Source organism: Geotrypetes seraphini, chromosome 8 (genome assembly GCF_902459505.1).
Source record: "Geotrypetes seraphini chromosome 8, aGeoSer1.1, whole genome shotgun sequence".
NCBI classification, from domain to species: domain Eukaryota; kingdom Metazoa; phylum Chordata; class Amphibia; order Gymnophiona; family Dermophiidae; genus Geotrypetes; species Geotrypetes seraphini.
This window is the reverse complement of record NC_047091.1, coordinates 121165408-121180469: the sequence shown is the minus strand read 5'-3', so window position 1 is coordinate 121180469 and position 15062 is coordinate 121165408. Positions and strand designations below refer to the sequence as shown.

General features: G+C 43.7%; 1 protein-coding gene across 1 annotated transcript in view; it reads left to right on the top strand.

The window, feature by feature from the left end:
* The window catches only part of LOC117365265 (guanine nucleotide-binding protein subunit alpha-11-like), a 43330-nt gene that overhangs the window by 12477 nt on the left and 15791 nt on the right, over nt 1–15062 (top strand). Inside the window, 7 exon segments of the mRNA XM_033955463.1 lie at nt 8039–8094; nt 8096–8199; nt 8201–8225; nt 8653–8807; nt 9688–9816; nt 12074–12203; nt 12539–12692. Of these exon segments, the coding sequence (XP_033811354.1) occupies nt 8039–8094; nt 8096–8199; nt 8201–8225; nt 8653–8807; nt 9688–9816; nt 12074–12203; nt 12539–12692 (753 nt within the window).

The window sequence follows — 15062 nt, the reverse complement described above, 5'->3', positions numbered from 1 at the left end:
TGTCTTGGGGATGAACTTTTTGGACCATCCATGGACATTGCTACTCAAAAATTGTCTGCCCATGAGACCAGGTGGGACACTTTGGTCAAACCAAAGAAAAAGCCTCAACCACCTCATGCTTTCAGGCCTACTTCTTCTTACCAATGCAGATTTTCTGCTAAGCCTGCTCCTCCTCAACCCAGAAAGCAAAAGCAGCAACCATGTCAGCAACCTAAACAGGCCTGCTCAACAAAAACTCTACACAACCTTTTTGGACATGTTCCTCATGAGCATAGCCAAAGTTCCTATTCTACAACCGTTGCCTCAGTCAATCGGGAGGGCGACTTCAACATTACATTAAATTGTTGTGAGCTCATCACTACAGATCTCTGGGTTCTAGACATCAGTCGTCAGGGGTTTGCTCTCCACTTTCATACCCTGCCTCCGGATCATCCTCCAAGAGAGTATTTTGGACCCTGCACAGTCTTCTCTTCTCATTCAGGAGATTCAATCCATACTTCTTCTAAATGCCATCAAATAAGTTCCTCTATCTCAGCATATACCAATTCATCAGGCTTACTGCAAATATATTAGTTTTCAAGTAAACGGATGTCAGGGAATTTTTTAAAGTACCTTTATTATTTTCATAATTTTAATGTATATTTTCTGTAAACCGCTTAGAACTTAACGGATGTAGCGGTATATAAGAAATAAATTACATTACATTACATTACATTATCAGTACAAGGTTATTCCTTTTGGCCTGTCATCTTCTCCCAGAGTCTTCACGAAGTGCCTGATTGTTGTGGCTGCATATCTCTGATCCCACGGTCTTCAAGTCTTTCCTTACCTGGACAACTGGCTGCTCAAACCTGTTTCATCGTAGGAGGTGGTTCTAGCAACGTCTCAGACCATTTCCTTCCTACAAGCTTTGGGGGTTTGAAATCAATTTTCCCAAGTCTCACCTAATTCCAACTCAACGTCTGCAATTCACTGGGGGCTATCCTCGATACTACTGTCATGAGAGTGTTTCTTCCGCCAGATTGTCTGGACACTCTTCTTATCCTCTGTTATCAGATATTGACAGTTCTCACCATCTCGACGAGACGCATGATGGTTCTCCTAGGCCACATGGCCTCCACAATTCATGTAATTCCACTAGCAAGACTGCATCTTCGCACTCCTCAGTGGACCCTTGCTTCTCAGTGGTCTCAAGCGACAGATCAACTCTCACAGCATATCTGTCACATCATCTCTTCTGCAGTCGCTTCAAAGGTGGATGACCTCTTCCAATCTATCCAGAGGTCTACTTTTTCACTTGCCCCCCTCACCAAAAGGTAATAACGACAGACACATCTCCTTATGCCTGGGGGGCGCATCTGGACAGTCTTCAAACTCAAGGTCATTGGTCTACCAGGGAGTGTAAATTTCACATCAATTTGCTCGAGCTTCGACCAATATATTATGCTCTCAAAGCTTTTCAACACCTCTTGAGTCCTTCTACTTCGCACACACAAGCAAGGAGGTGTGAACGCTCTCCTGTTACGTCAGGAAGCCCAGAAAATATGGCTTTAAGCAACTGCTCACAACCTTTTCTTAAAGGCTGTCTACATTCAAGGGAAGCAGAATTCCCTGGCAGACAAACTCAGCAGAATTCTTCAACCTCACGAATGGACTCTCAACTCTGCAGCTCTTCATCCAATCTTTGCTCAATGGGGTACTCCACAAGTGGATTTATTTGCAGCTCCCCACAATCACAATTTGTTCCAGACTTGACTTTCCTCACTGTCTGGAGGCTGATACATTTCTCCTGGATTGGACAGGCCTGTTTCTATATGCATTCCCTATTCCATATGCATTCTCTTTTCCAACCTTCCACCACCCTTCTTCGGAATCTGACATCTCTCCCTTCTTTGAGTCATCTCTCCTCCTTCCCAGTGTAACATTCTCCCTCCCTCCTCTCCACCACCATCATGTCCAACAATTCTCCCTCTTTATGCCTTTCCCCATATATACCATCTCTCTTTCCCTCCCACTCCACACACCTATATCCAAGAATTTTATTTTTCTCATCCCTCACCCACTGACACCTACCCTCCCTTCCTAACCCCCAGCCTGTGCAGACTCTGTCCTTCTTGCTTTCCCAATCCCTCTCCCCCTGCAAAGGCCTGGAAGTCGTTTCAGCAATGGTGTGCGAAGGGCAAGGTGAAGCTGTTAAAAGCTTCAGTGTCGGTGGTTTTGCTGACCGGTCTGGATAAAGGGCTGGCAGTGAGATCTAGAACATAAGAACATAAACATTGCCTCCACTGGGTCAGACCCGAGGTCCATCGCGTCCAGCAGTCCGCTCACGTGGCAGCCCAACAGGTCCAGGACCTACACAATATTCTTCTATCTATACCCTTCTATCCCCTTTTCCAGCAGGAAATTGTCCAATCCTTTCTTGAACCCCAGTACCGTACTCTGCCCTATTACGTCTTCTGGTAGCGCATTCCAGGTGTCTACCACAGGTTGGGTAAAGAAAAACTTCCTAGTATTTGTTTTGAATTTATCCCCTTTCAACTTCTCCGAATGCCCTCTTGTTCTTTTATTTTTCAAAAGTTTGAAGAATCTGTCCCTCTCTACTCTCTCTATGCCCTTCAAGATCTTGTAAGTCTCTATCATATCCCCTCTAAGTTTCCTCTTCTCCAGGGAAAAGAGTCCCAGTTTCTCCAATCTCTCAGCGTATGAAAGATTTTCCATCCCTTTTATCAGACGTGTCGCTCTCCTCTGAACCCTCTCTAGTAACGCCATGTGTTTTTTAAGGTACGGCGACCAATATTGGATGCAGTACTCCAGATGCGGGCGCACCATCGCCCGATACAACGGCAGGATAACTTCTTTCGTTCTGGTAGTAATACCCTTCTTGATTATACCTAGCATTCTATTCGCTCTCTTAGCGGCCGCTGCGCACTGTGCCGTCGGTTTCATTGTCATGTCCATCATTACCACCAAGTCCCTTTCTTGGGTACTCTCTTTCACTAACATCCCTCCCATCGTATAGTTGTACCTCGGGTTTCTGCTTCCCACATGTAATACTTTACATTTCTCAACATTGAACTTCATCTGCCATCTCGTCGCCCATTCTCCTAGTTTGTTCAAGTCCCTTTGCAATTCTTCGCAGTCCTCTTTAGTCAGAGCTCCACTAAATAGTTTGGTGTTGTCTGCAAATTTTATTATCTCACACTTCGTCCCTGATTCTAGATCATTTATGAATATATTAAATAGCAGCGGCCCGAGCACCGAGCCCTGCGGGACCCCACTCGTTACCCTCCTCCAGTCCGAGTAGTGGCCCTTCACTCCTACCCTCTGTTTCCTATCCGCCAACCAGTTTTTGATTCATCTATGTACGTCTTCTTCCACCCTATGGTTCTTCAGTTTCCGGAGTAGGCGTTCATGGGGCACCTTGTCAAAGGCTTTTTGGAAATCTAGATATATGATGTCTATGGGGTCTCCTTTGTCCATCCGTTTGTTAATTCCTTCGAAGAAGTGCAATAAGTTTGTTAGGCAGGATCTCCCCTTGCAGAAACCATGTTGGCTGGTTATCAGAAGTTTGTTTCTTTCAAAATGTTCATCGATGCTTTCTTTTATCAGTGCTTCCCCCATTTTCCCCGGAACAGAGGTCAGACTCACCGGTCTGTAGTTTCCCAGGTCACCTCTTGATCCCTTTTTAAAGATGGGCGTAACGTTGGCTATCTTCCACTCCTCTGGGATCACGCCCGTTTTCAGGGATAGATTGTAAATTTGCTGCAGTAGTTCCACTATTTCCTCCTTTAGTTCCTTCAGAACCCTTGGATGGATTCCATCCGGACCCGGGGATTTGTCAGTTTTTAATTTTTCTATCTGCCTGCGTACATCTTCAAGGCTCACTTCTATGGATGTTAATTTTTCTGCTTGATCTCCATTGAAGAATTGATCGGGTTCTGGTATGTTGGATGTGTCTTCATTTGTAAATACGGACGAAAAGAACACGTTAAGTCTTTCTGCTACTTCTTTCTCCTCCTTCACCACACCCTTCCTGTCTCCGTCGTCCAGCGGTCCCACCTCCTCCCTAGCTGGCTGCTTCCCTTTAACATATCTAAAGAACGGTTTGAAATTTCGTGCTTCCCTAGCTAGCCTCTCTTCATACTCTCTTTTGGCTTTTCGAACCACACAGTGACATTCCTTTTGATACTTCCTGTGCTCTTTCCAGTTCTCCTCAGTTTTGTCCTTTTTCCATTTCTTGAATTAATTTTTCTTATTTCCTATCGCTGCCTTCACTATTTTAGTTATCCACGCCGGGTTTTTTGTTCGACTCTTTTTGCACCCCTTTCTGAATCTGGGGATATACAGATTTTGTGCCTCGCTCACCGTGTCCCTGAAAAAAGACCAGGCATGTTCTACCGTTTTCCAGTTCCTGGAAGTGTTCCTAAGTTTCTTCCTTACCATTTCCCTCATTGCTTCGTAGTTTCCTTTTTTGAAGTTAAAGGTTGTCGCTATGGGTGTCTCATGTTTGAGTCCAAGTGAAAAAGGGCTCTTTGGCCTTGCATGCTGACATAGCCAGACCTCTGGTAAGACAGCTGTTTCTGTTGTGGAATCTTAACATCATTTTGAGGGGACTCTGTTTAAGCCTTTGCAGGAAGCGTCGCTGCTGGATTTGACATTGAAGGCGGTATTCCTAGTGGTCATCATCTCAGTGAGAAGAGTCTTGGAGATTCAGGCACTATTGTGCAAAGAGCCATTTCTCAGACTTAAGAAGCGAGAGTCTTCCTTCACACAGTCCCTTTTAGTTTTTTTGTCAAAAGGTGGTGTCAGCCTTCCATATCAATCAAGGTCAGGTTACCTGTGTTCCATTCTATGGGTTCCAAGAAGAGAGACGGTGTTGGAATTGGTAGAAGTGCAGAGAGTTCCTCTCTTATCTCAAAGGGTGAATTAATTTGTCTCCTCTCAAATCATCTTTTTGTCCTCACCAGTGCTGCTAGACGGGTAAGCCAGCATCTAAGGTGACCATTTCCAGATGGATTCCTAAGGCGATCTTGTCTGCATACATTGGCTTTGGGAAACAGCAGCCAATTTTCCTTGAGAGCACACTCCACTAGAGTTGTGGCTTCTTGAATGGAATCTCGGGCAATCCCTCCCGAGGAGATTTGTAAGGTAGCTGGTCACTTTCCATACATTTACAAAGTTTTACAGTGGATTTGGCAGTACAAGAGGGTTTTGGACCTCAGTTTTAAGGGCAGGCTCATCTGTCCTGCCCTACACTCAGAAGTCTGCTTAGGTTAAAGCCTGCAATTGTGTTCAACTTCGTGCAAGGCCTCACGCTTCACTCTGGCTTTATCCTGACTGCCTCAAGAAATTGAATGCTTGAGTGTTTGGAATGTCATTGGTAGATGACTACACCAAAGTGTGTGTGTTTAGCTGTTGGTGAAGTATGTTAAATTTCTATTTTCCACAAGTGTAGATATTTATTGAAGGTTCATTTAATAAAATACTGCTAGTTGGGTGTTTGTGGGGTTTTTGTGGTTTTTTTTTTTTTTGCATAAAATATCTTTTATCATTATTTGATAACGGGAGAATGTGTTCTTATTCTTTTGTGGTTATAACATTGTATTAGTGGGGTTCTAAAGAATTCAACCCCACTTGTTATAATAAGCATATTGGAGACTGTTTGTTTATTTCTGTACTAATTTATTAGTTTTCAATAAAACAGACTTGACATAAAAGATATAAAACAGGGGTGTCCAACCTGCGGCCCCGTGAAGTATTTTGTGCGGCCCTGGTTGAGGGCGATGCAGTGTTTTCCTCTGCTGCACCTGGGTGTTTACCATCTTGCTGGCTCCCTCCTCTGTCTTGCTGCACGTTTGTGCGGCCCCAGAAACATTTTTTTGGGCCAATGCAGCCCAGGGAAGCCAAAAGGTTGGACATCCCTGATATAAAATGTTTCTTTATCAATTTGCTGAGTATGAAAACATAAGATATACCAAGAAATTTGCTCCATTAAGCAAAAATAATAGCAAATTTTAAGAAAAAGCAGAGCTTTATGTAATCGGTGGCTTTGAGGGAGCCCAGTATGGGCTTTAAAAAAATTTAAAAAAATTATATTTTCTGATAAGCACAATCAAATTCATGGAAGAAACTTCAATTCGCACAGTTTTTCCAATTTTAGGTTTTTCTGGACAACTGTAACACCACCTATAGTTAAGATGACTCCTAGACACCTTGCACCAGAACGGAAGATTAGGTTCTTACTTCAATTAATCTTCTTTTTGGTAGATGTGTCTAGGAGTCCTGGTACCCTGTCCTGTTGCTTTGGACAGTGTATGTCCATAGCTGAAGATCTTCTCCTGCCAGTGTGATATTAAGGGTGAAATACTGAACATAAAAAATAAACAAAATGAATCTCGGAGTTCATAAGTGGGTTTGTTATGGGTTGATTTAACTTGGTTCATTTTTGTCTTTCAGAGCAGAATAGAAATGTATTATTGGGGATGTTCCCTGTATCCCTCCTTCCTATTTCTTATATTGTAGTGATGATCAATTGCTTTGATACGAACTGAAGGGGTCCCTACAGCCACTGGAGAAGGAGGCATAGTTGAAGAATGTAAATTTCATTCTTCTGCATCACAACTCGCAATTTGGGGGGGGGGGGGATATTTACTTATAGTCGGGACTCCTAGACACATCTACCAGAAAGACAATTGTCAAGGTAAGAAACTAATTTCTGTTCTCATAGTGCTGTTGAATTGAAGAAATGTATTTTCTTGTTAGTTGTAACCCTTCCTATTGCCATGGCTGTTGTATTTTAATAGGTAAGAAAATTGCAGGTGCTGGTGGTCTGAGCTTGAGCTTTGTTCTTTGCTCTGCTGCTCATAGTTACCCTGGTATGGGCCCTATCTTCAGCAGCTGGAGACTCCATTATTGATTTGTTTCAGTTCATGCTTCCTTTCCCCTATGTCAAGGTTTTGGGAACCTTGGGCAATGGGTTTTGAATGTTCAGATAATGTTTGTCCAGTGTGATACCAGGGCTCAGGCTAAACACTGGTTTGTAATGACAATTATAGTATAAGTATAGAAAAAAATACAGCTACTTGTGGTTTAAACTGTGCTTTTAGCACTGAATGGATGGTTTATGGACAGTGAGTTGTGGCTGCAGCGTCTCTGGGCAGGTCTGTTTAGTGTTGCTTACCTCCTTTTGAGAGATGAATATCCTTGTGTACCCAATGAACATGTTTGGAAAGGCAAGACCTTCAAGTCCCAACATTGTAAGAGGGTATTTGTCCCTGTATAAGGAGAGGCAGAAAGTGGTTGTTGCTACAGCTTGCTTAGTGTGTGGGAGAGGTGTAATATGTGCTCTGTCAAAATAACTCGTATGCGCAAGGAATCGGAACAGAGGGTTCTGAAGTGCAGGTGAGCAGAGCTTTAGGGAGTTGGATTTAACTCGAGCCTCGTCAGTAGTAGCTCAAGGCAAGACATGTTCTTGTCCCTGAAGGGCTTGCGCTTAAATTGCCTGTGGCTGCCTAACCCCTCAATATTCAGTGGTACTAAACTGGGCAGTGCCACTGAATATTGTTTCTGACCACCCATGTTAAAAATAGGCAGGTCAGGGGTGGTGGTGGAAAAGAGCTAGCAGTTATGCAGGTGCCAGCAATATTCAGTGCTGGCACCCATATAGCTAAATGACCAAACAGGATTGCTTTCTATATGGTCCAGACTTTGATTAGCTATGTGGGCCCCAGCACTGTATAAAAAATATTTACAAATTTCCCAGCGATTCCTCTCTCATCCCTAACCCCCACCTACCACTTAGGATAGGTCCCCCTGGACCTACCTGATGTTCCTTATGGTCCAGTGGGGTGATGGGGACTTGAGCCAAACCCACACTTACCGCCAGCAACTGCCTCATGATACTTTACCCTGAGGCTGTCTTTAGAGGTTGCAGTAGCCATCGGTGTGAGTGGACTATGTGAGCTCTATCTTTGATCATTTTTCTATGTTTCTGTGGGCCAGCTTACGGCTGTAACCTTCTCTTTATTTCTGTTTGTAGGCACTGGAGAGAGTGGAAAGAGCACATTTATTAAACAGATGCGGATAATTCACGGCCTCAGGCTATTCCGAGGAAGACAAAAAGGGCTTCACTAAGCTGGTATATCAGAACATCTTACACTGCATGCAGTCCATGATTCGAGCCATGGAGACGCTGAAAATATTATAACAAGTATGAGCAGAATAAGGTGAGATGAAAGGACTGAGCCACTGGCTTTCCAGCTATGGAGCTTAGGATAAATCTGTTTTGGGCCAGTTTCACTAAATTTGTATGGAGAATTTAGTTTGACCCAGAATGTGCTGCTGGCAGAAGCAAAGGGTTCCAGGCACCTGGCCAGCATCATTGCTATGCATACAAATGTTGTTTTATGGGCTGATTTCCCCTTTCTTTTTCCTCCCCATGCACAATTTTGGAGGTTGAAAGTGCTGTTCTAGACTGTCGTATTCTCTTTTGTTGTCTCCCCTTGCCTAATATTGGTAGAAAGAAGACCCTATTAGGCTTTACTATCTCCTGGAGTTGATGGAAAATATCTGAGCTTGGCTTTAAATCTTCTCCCTGGCCTGCACAACTTTTGACTGTCCAGTATCTTCTCTTCCCCTCCTGTGTTGCTGCAGACAAACGCGCTGCTAGTCCGAGAGGTGGATGTAGAGAAAGTTATGTCCTTCGAGCAGCCATATGTCAGTGCCATTAAGACTCTCTGGAATGATCCTGGTATCCAAGAATGTTATGACAGAAGGCGAGAGTACCAGCTCTCAGACTCGGCCAAGTAGTAAGTATGTGGACAGGAGTGGAGCACTGAGCTGGAGATCAGAGTTTTTTCTGATTTCACTCCATCTGAATTGGAAACAAAATGTTCTTTTTCTTTGTGTTTGAAAGTGTGTGTATTGGGGGAGGAATAGAAATCCTGCTCTTTGTACCTGCTGTACCCTGCCTTGGGTGAATCTTTTTATTAAGCCAGCTAATAAATTCGGTTCATAGACAACACCGCGAAAGACAAAGGTGCGCACCGACAACTGAGCGCAAGACGGAGGCGCGCGCCGAAGAAAATTACTGTTTTTAGGGGCTCCGACGGGGGGTTTTGTTGGGGAGCCCCCCCAGTTTACTTAATAGAGATTGCGCCGGCGTTGTGGGAGGTTTGGGGGGTTGTAACCCCCCCACATTTTACTGTAAACTTAACTTTTTCCCTAAAAAACAGGGAAAAAAGTGAAGTTTTCAGTAAAATGTGGGGGGTTTCAACCCCCCACAACGCGGCGCGATCTCTATTAAGTAAAGTGGGGGGGTTCCTCCCCCACGCCCCCCCATCGGAGCCCTAAAAACAATAATTTTGTGCAGCGTGCACCTCCGCGCTGCGCTCAATTGTCTGGGCGCGTCTTTGTCCTGGCGTGCTTTTGACCTGACACCATAAATTCCAATAAATATGAGCCCCTTTGGGGGCTGTGCCCTGTGCAGCAGGTGGGTGGGGCAGCAGAGACGTTGGTCTTCACTATGTGTCACACTCCAGTTTCTGAATTATGGCCCTCTAGTTGTCAAACTTCTCTTCACCCCTTTTCCAGCCCCCTTAGGATGATTGGGATTTCTATGTCAAGTCTTTCCTAATAGAAGTAGCCAGCAAAGTCTCAGCTGCTCTTATTTTCTGATGCATTTTACAGTTATCTCACTGATGTGGATCGCATAGCAACACCAGGCTACCTGCCCACCCAGCAGGATGTGCTGCGGGTTCGAGTGCCCACAACTGGTATCATTGAGTACCCTTTCGATCTGGAGAACATTATCTTCAGGTATGCATCTGCAGCCCTTCTTCATTCTGTACATGGCTGTCCACACCACATGTCTGTTAATCTTGAGAATCGGAGCTTTTCAATGGGAGATTCTTCATTATACAAAATCTGCAGCATGTCTGCCAAAGGCACAGATCTCAAATAGATCTACAGATAATGCAAATTTGCCATATATATGCTCTAATATAAACCGACCCAAATATAAACCAAGGTAACCTTTTTTTCCCCCAAAAAAAGGAGGAAAAAAGATTGGCTCGAATATAAGAAGGGGAGGGGGGTTTAATATTCAAGTGCTGTACCCTGCTAGGCTCTGCACCCAGTCCCTCTCCCTCCCTGCACATTGCCCGCTCTCCCTCCCGATGCCATGCAGGCTTCCCCCTGCGTACCTTTAAAATTCCTGGTGGTCCAGCAGTGGGCCTGGACAAGAGGGATCCCTCCCACTTCCTGTCCCGGCCAACGTTGACGACTTTAACTCCCTCCCCGCGTATCTTTGAAATTCTTGGTGGACGGAGTAGGAGCGGTTTTCCCAAGCTCCTGCCTCGTGCTGAGCTGCAGAATATTTAGTTAGTCCTAGTATACCCTATTCTGCAACCATGTACTGTTCTTGGTCTTTCTTTACCATGCTCCCTCCAGCTTATGGATCATCAAATGGTGACAGATTCACAAATGCAATCCTACAAGCTTGAACACTCAATTCAGAAAGGAAGTGAGATGTAGCTCTTTCAAGAGAGGAGCCAGAAGTACACACAGGCCTGCACACTGTTGCTTATATAACACTGCATGAAAGGCTCCTTCCCTCACCAAATTTTAAACTAGAATCAGTCTAACTTTCTAAACCACATTTCTACCCATACAATCTGCCACATTTTGAACTAATTGGAGACATGTTTCTCTGGAAAATCAATCGAGGGAACTTTCCCAATCTTTCAGAAGAAGAACCAAAACCTGTGTATCTTTTAGGTTGTTGATCAGATTATCAAACTTGATGTCTGGGCCTCAACTGAGGTAAAGCAAGTTCTAAGAGAGAACCTGGATTAATTGAATACTATGGATAGTTTCATCCAGAAAGACCCTGGGTTGTTTTTACTTATCAAATTTTAGTTCCTGTCTCTGTTTATGGTTGGAGTGCTGGTCATTTGGATTCCCCCCCCCCCTTTTTTTTTTTTCTTTTTCAAAACAGATTTCACAAATTCTCACTTTGTCTGAAACTTAACACCAACCACTGTGAGATAGATAAACTATTAACTTGTGGTCTATTTAATAGCACCTGTTTAATCAGCTCTGAGGAGGAGAGAGAATAATATTTGAAATTTATCAACAGTCTCTCACTGAGAACATTAGCCACAGTCTCTAGTAATTTTGGGGATCTAAGTTAATACTTCTAAACAAGGAGGCCAACTGAAGAGAAATATTTTAAATATTCTGGACCACTGAAAATTCCAAAAGAGACATTCACATAATTCTTGGGCTCCATTTTTTTTTTTTTTTTTTTTTTTAAAGTTAAACTAATTCCCCAACCCTGCATTTTCTACAGGTCTCCCACAGTATTTAGATAATTTATTGATTTCTTTATATCCCGTTTGTAATTTGAGATCTTGGACTCAGAATTGTCTTGTACTGGCTTTGTCCCGAGCAAGATTGGATTCTACTAGAGAATCGGCATATTTTTTTTATCAAGCACCAGCCACGTGGAACTGTTTGCCACACCATGTATGATTGGAGCCTAGTTCAGATAGGTTTTAAAATACTTTTTCACACTATTTTTTTGTTGGCTTTTTGGGTCCTTAGCATAATTATAAGCTCACCCTTGTATGGTTTGAGAATTTGTGTTATTTTTTCTGATATAATAAAACATTGTCATGAGTATTTATATTGAACTGGAGCTATTGTAAACCAGTATATCAAGTAAAATAAATAAATTTACATTTTCCACAACTTTATCAGCAAATTCATATATCCAACACATCTTTACCCAGATAGAAAAAAAAAAATCAATGGACTTCAGCAATCAATACAAACAGCACTGAATGCTTGGTGACAAGAACCAGAAGAAAAACGGTTGTAGCAAAGCATGGTAACCTTGCGCCCTGAACAAACTAGCAATAAACTGTTTTTAAAAGTAAGAGAGGTAGAAGGGAGGCTGCGGCACTATTCTGGTTGCTCACAGCCCAGACCATGTGATATGGGTGCTCCTTTTTGAGAGGGAATTCTTCTGTGTCCTTGCTGGTCTAACTGTGCTCTTCTCTTTCCCTTTCAGGATGGTAGATGTTGGGGGTCAGAGATCAGAGCGAAGAAAGTGGATACATTGCTTTGAAAATGTGACATCCATCATGTTTTTAGTAGCCCTTAGTGAATATGACCAAGTTCTCGTGGAGTCTGATAATGAGGTGTGTGGGTAGAAGGGAGTGGGGATGCATTCTATAGCTCGAGGGGCGGGGGGGGGGGAGGGTTAAGCCATGAATGGAACTGGATCCATTCCAGAACTCTGACAAACGGAAGTAAGATGAGAAGGAATTGGCTGACCAGTCTTTCTCCAGAACATGATGTATAATGTCAGGGTGGTATTTGGTACATGCTATAGAGATGAGTCCCTCCCCTTTCCTTCCTCTATCCTCCTGTTTCCTCTTCTGTTTCCTTGCTAGAGGTCTAGCAGAGTATTTGCATGCCTGCCTCCTTTATTTTCTCTGTGTATAGTTTGAATACTGATTGTCTGTCTTACCAGAACCGAATGGAGGAGAGCAAAGCACTTTTTCGGACCATCATCACCTATCCCTGGTTCCAGAATTCGTCGGTCATCCTCTTCCTGAACAAAAAGGATCTCTTGGAGGATAAAATCATGTACTCGCACCTTGTTGATTATTTCCCCGAGTTTGATGGTGAGTGTGTGCTTGCCTTCTGCAGCTGCATGTAGAGTGGGTTTAAAAGGTGCCGAGCTCTGTGGCTGCTTGTGGATTATCTATGCAGTGGTTGATTAGACAGAATTAAGAACAACCCCCAGCTAGCTTTGAGGAAAGGCTCTTGGCACCATAGTCTAATGCAGGGTAGGTCAACTTAAGCTGGACAGCTGGAAGTCCAAACTGCTGGACCATTAAAGATGGAACAGTTTAATCTGTTTGCTAGTATTTGAGAGGTTTTTCTTTAAAACAAATGAAAATTGTTTTGGGTTTCCTTTGTGACACTAATTTTGGAACTAAGACAGGTTGTAGCAGCATGCTAAATGTATTTGCTGTGATAAGAGTGAACAGAGGATTTCCCCACTTCCCAGCATCTCTCCAGATTCTTAATAAGGATCTGTTGCTGTGGCACATGAAGTGCCAGGATTTAAATACAGACTGCTCTGCAGTAAACACAAAGACTGCTCGTCCCTGTACTCCTGGGTAGGAGCCCTGAGAGGATAAGCTGCTCTAAAAATTAGTGACTTTCTGAAACTGCTGAGCATCCCATGTATGAAACTTTGACAGGTGGTTTGTTTGTATCATACTGTCCCCCTGTGCTTCTCATCCTAATTAACCATGGTCTTCGGTATGAGATGGGATGCGAGATGCATTTCTGTTGCCTCAGGTGACATTTTCTCTCTTTAGGGGTAGAGTAGTTTAATGTTGGCTACAGTAACCAGGGCCATCCTATTACCTCTAGGTGGCAGGATATACCGTGACCAACATTGGGAGAAACAGTTGTGTGTGCTTTCTGCACTTAGGGAATGAGGGCCCCCTGCTGGCTGAAAATAAGAATTTAACTTCCCTATCTAGAATAGAAAACTTACACTAGTGGCCAAAATTGTGGAAACACTTGGTATTTTAGGCATTACCCTTTAAAAAAGCATAGCTATAATATCATAATTGTATTTAGTGCATAAATTTTCAACTAAACAGAAACTCTGTAATCATTTAACAAGACCAGCATAATATTTGGCACATTTAGCAAAAAAAATGCTGTTAATAAGATACCCAATCTAATAATGATAATTTGTCATAGAAACAGACGGCAGATAAGGGCCACGGCCCATCTAGTCTGCCCACCCCAATGACCCTCCCCTACCTTTTTCTGAGAATAGATCCCATGTGTCTATCCCATTTGGCCTTAAAATCAGGCACGCTGCTGGCCTCTATAACCTGAAGTGGAAGACTATTCCAGCAATCAACCACCCTTTCAGTGAAAAAGAATTTCCTGGTGTCCCCGTGCAGTTTCCGCCCCTGATTTTCCACGGATGCCCCCTTGTTGCCACGGGACCCTTGAAAAAGAAGATATCTTCTTCCACCTCGATGCGGCCCGTGAGATACTTGAATGTCTCGATCATGTCACCCCTCTCTCTGCGTTCCTCGAGTGAGTACAGCTGCAACTTATCCAGCCGTTCCTCGTACGGGAGATCCTTGAGTCCCGAGACCATCCAGGTGGCCATCAATCTCACTAGTAGCGTGGCTGATATCCCTTAGCCTTGATTACTGCCTCACATCTTGGCATGCTATCCACAAGTCTTTGGAGATCAATGGGTGTTACTGTGTGGAACCAGGAGTTGATTATTGCTGCTGTCAGCTCATGTTTGTTGGGACAGATAGGGAAAAATGCTTGAGTACCTGAATGTAAGCCACTTAAGCTATAAGTGGTATATAAATACTTAATAAATAGTCACTTTGCTGCTACTGCTCTCTTTAATCTGGCCCAGAGGTTTGCAATGGGTTGAGATCTGGGCTGTTTCCTGGCCAGTACAGCAGCTCAACCTTGTTCTCTTTGAACCAGGTGAGGCATTTCTTGGCTGTATGGTATGGGGTGCCTTCTGTTGGAAAAATGAATGATTGACTGGCACCGAAGATGTCTCTGACTGAGGGCAGAACCTTGGGTTGAAAGACCTCCTTTATGTATTTGTCAGCATTTATCACTCCATAAAGCGCCTGCAATCAACCCACAAACATATCTGGACATGCTTCCCCACATCACATTTAGATGATGCTTCATGGTGGCAGTAGTATATTCTAGCAAGCAGTCCTTACCTGGTCACCGACAAACATGGTGAACACCGTCATTGCCAAATATGGAGATTTAGGGCTCATCACTCCACATCTTCCACTGCTCTATGGTCCAGCTGGCATGCTCTTTAGCCCAGTTCAAACGTTTACAGTTCTGAACTGCATTGAGGAAGGGCTTTTTCCTGGGAATTCTTGCTCTCAGGCCTGCTGTCGCCAGTCTCCAGTGAATTGTCTAGCCCGATACCAACACCCCTGTTTCAGCCAGTGACTTAATGATGTTGG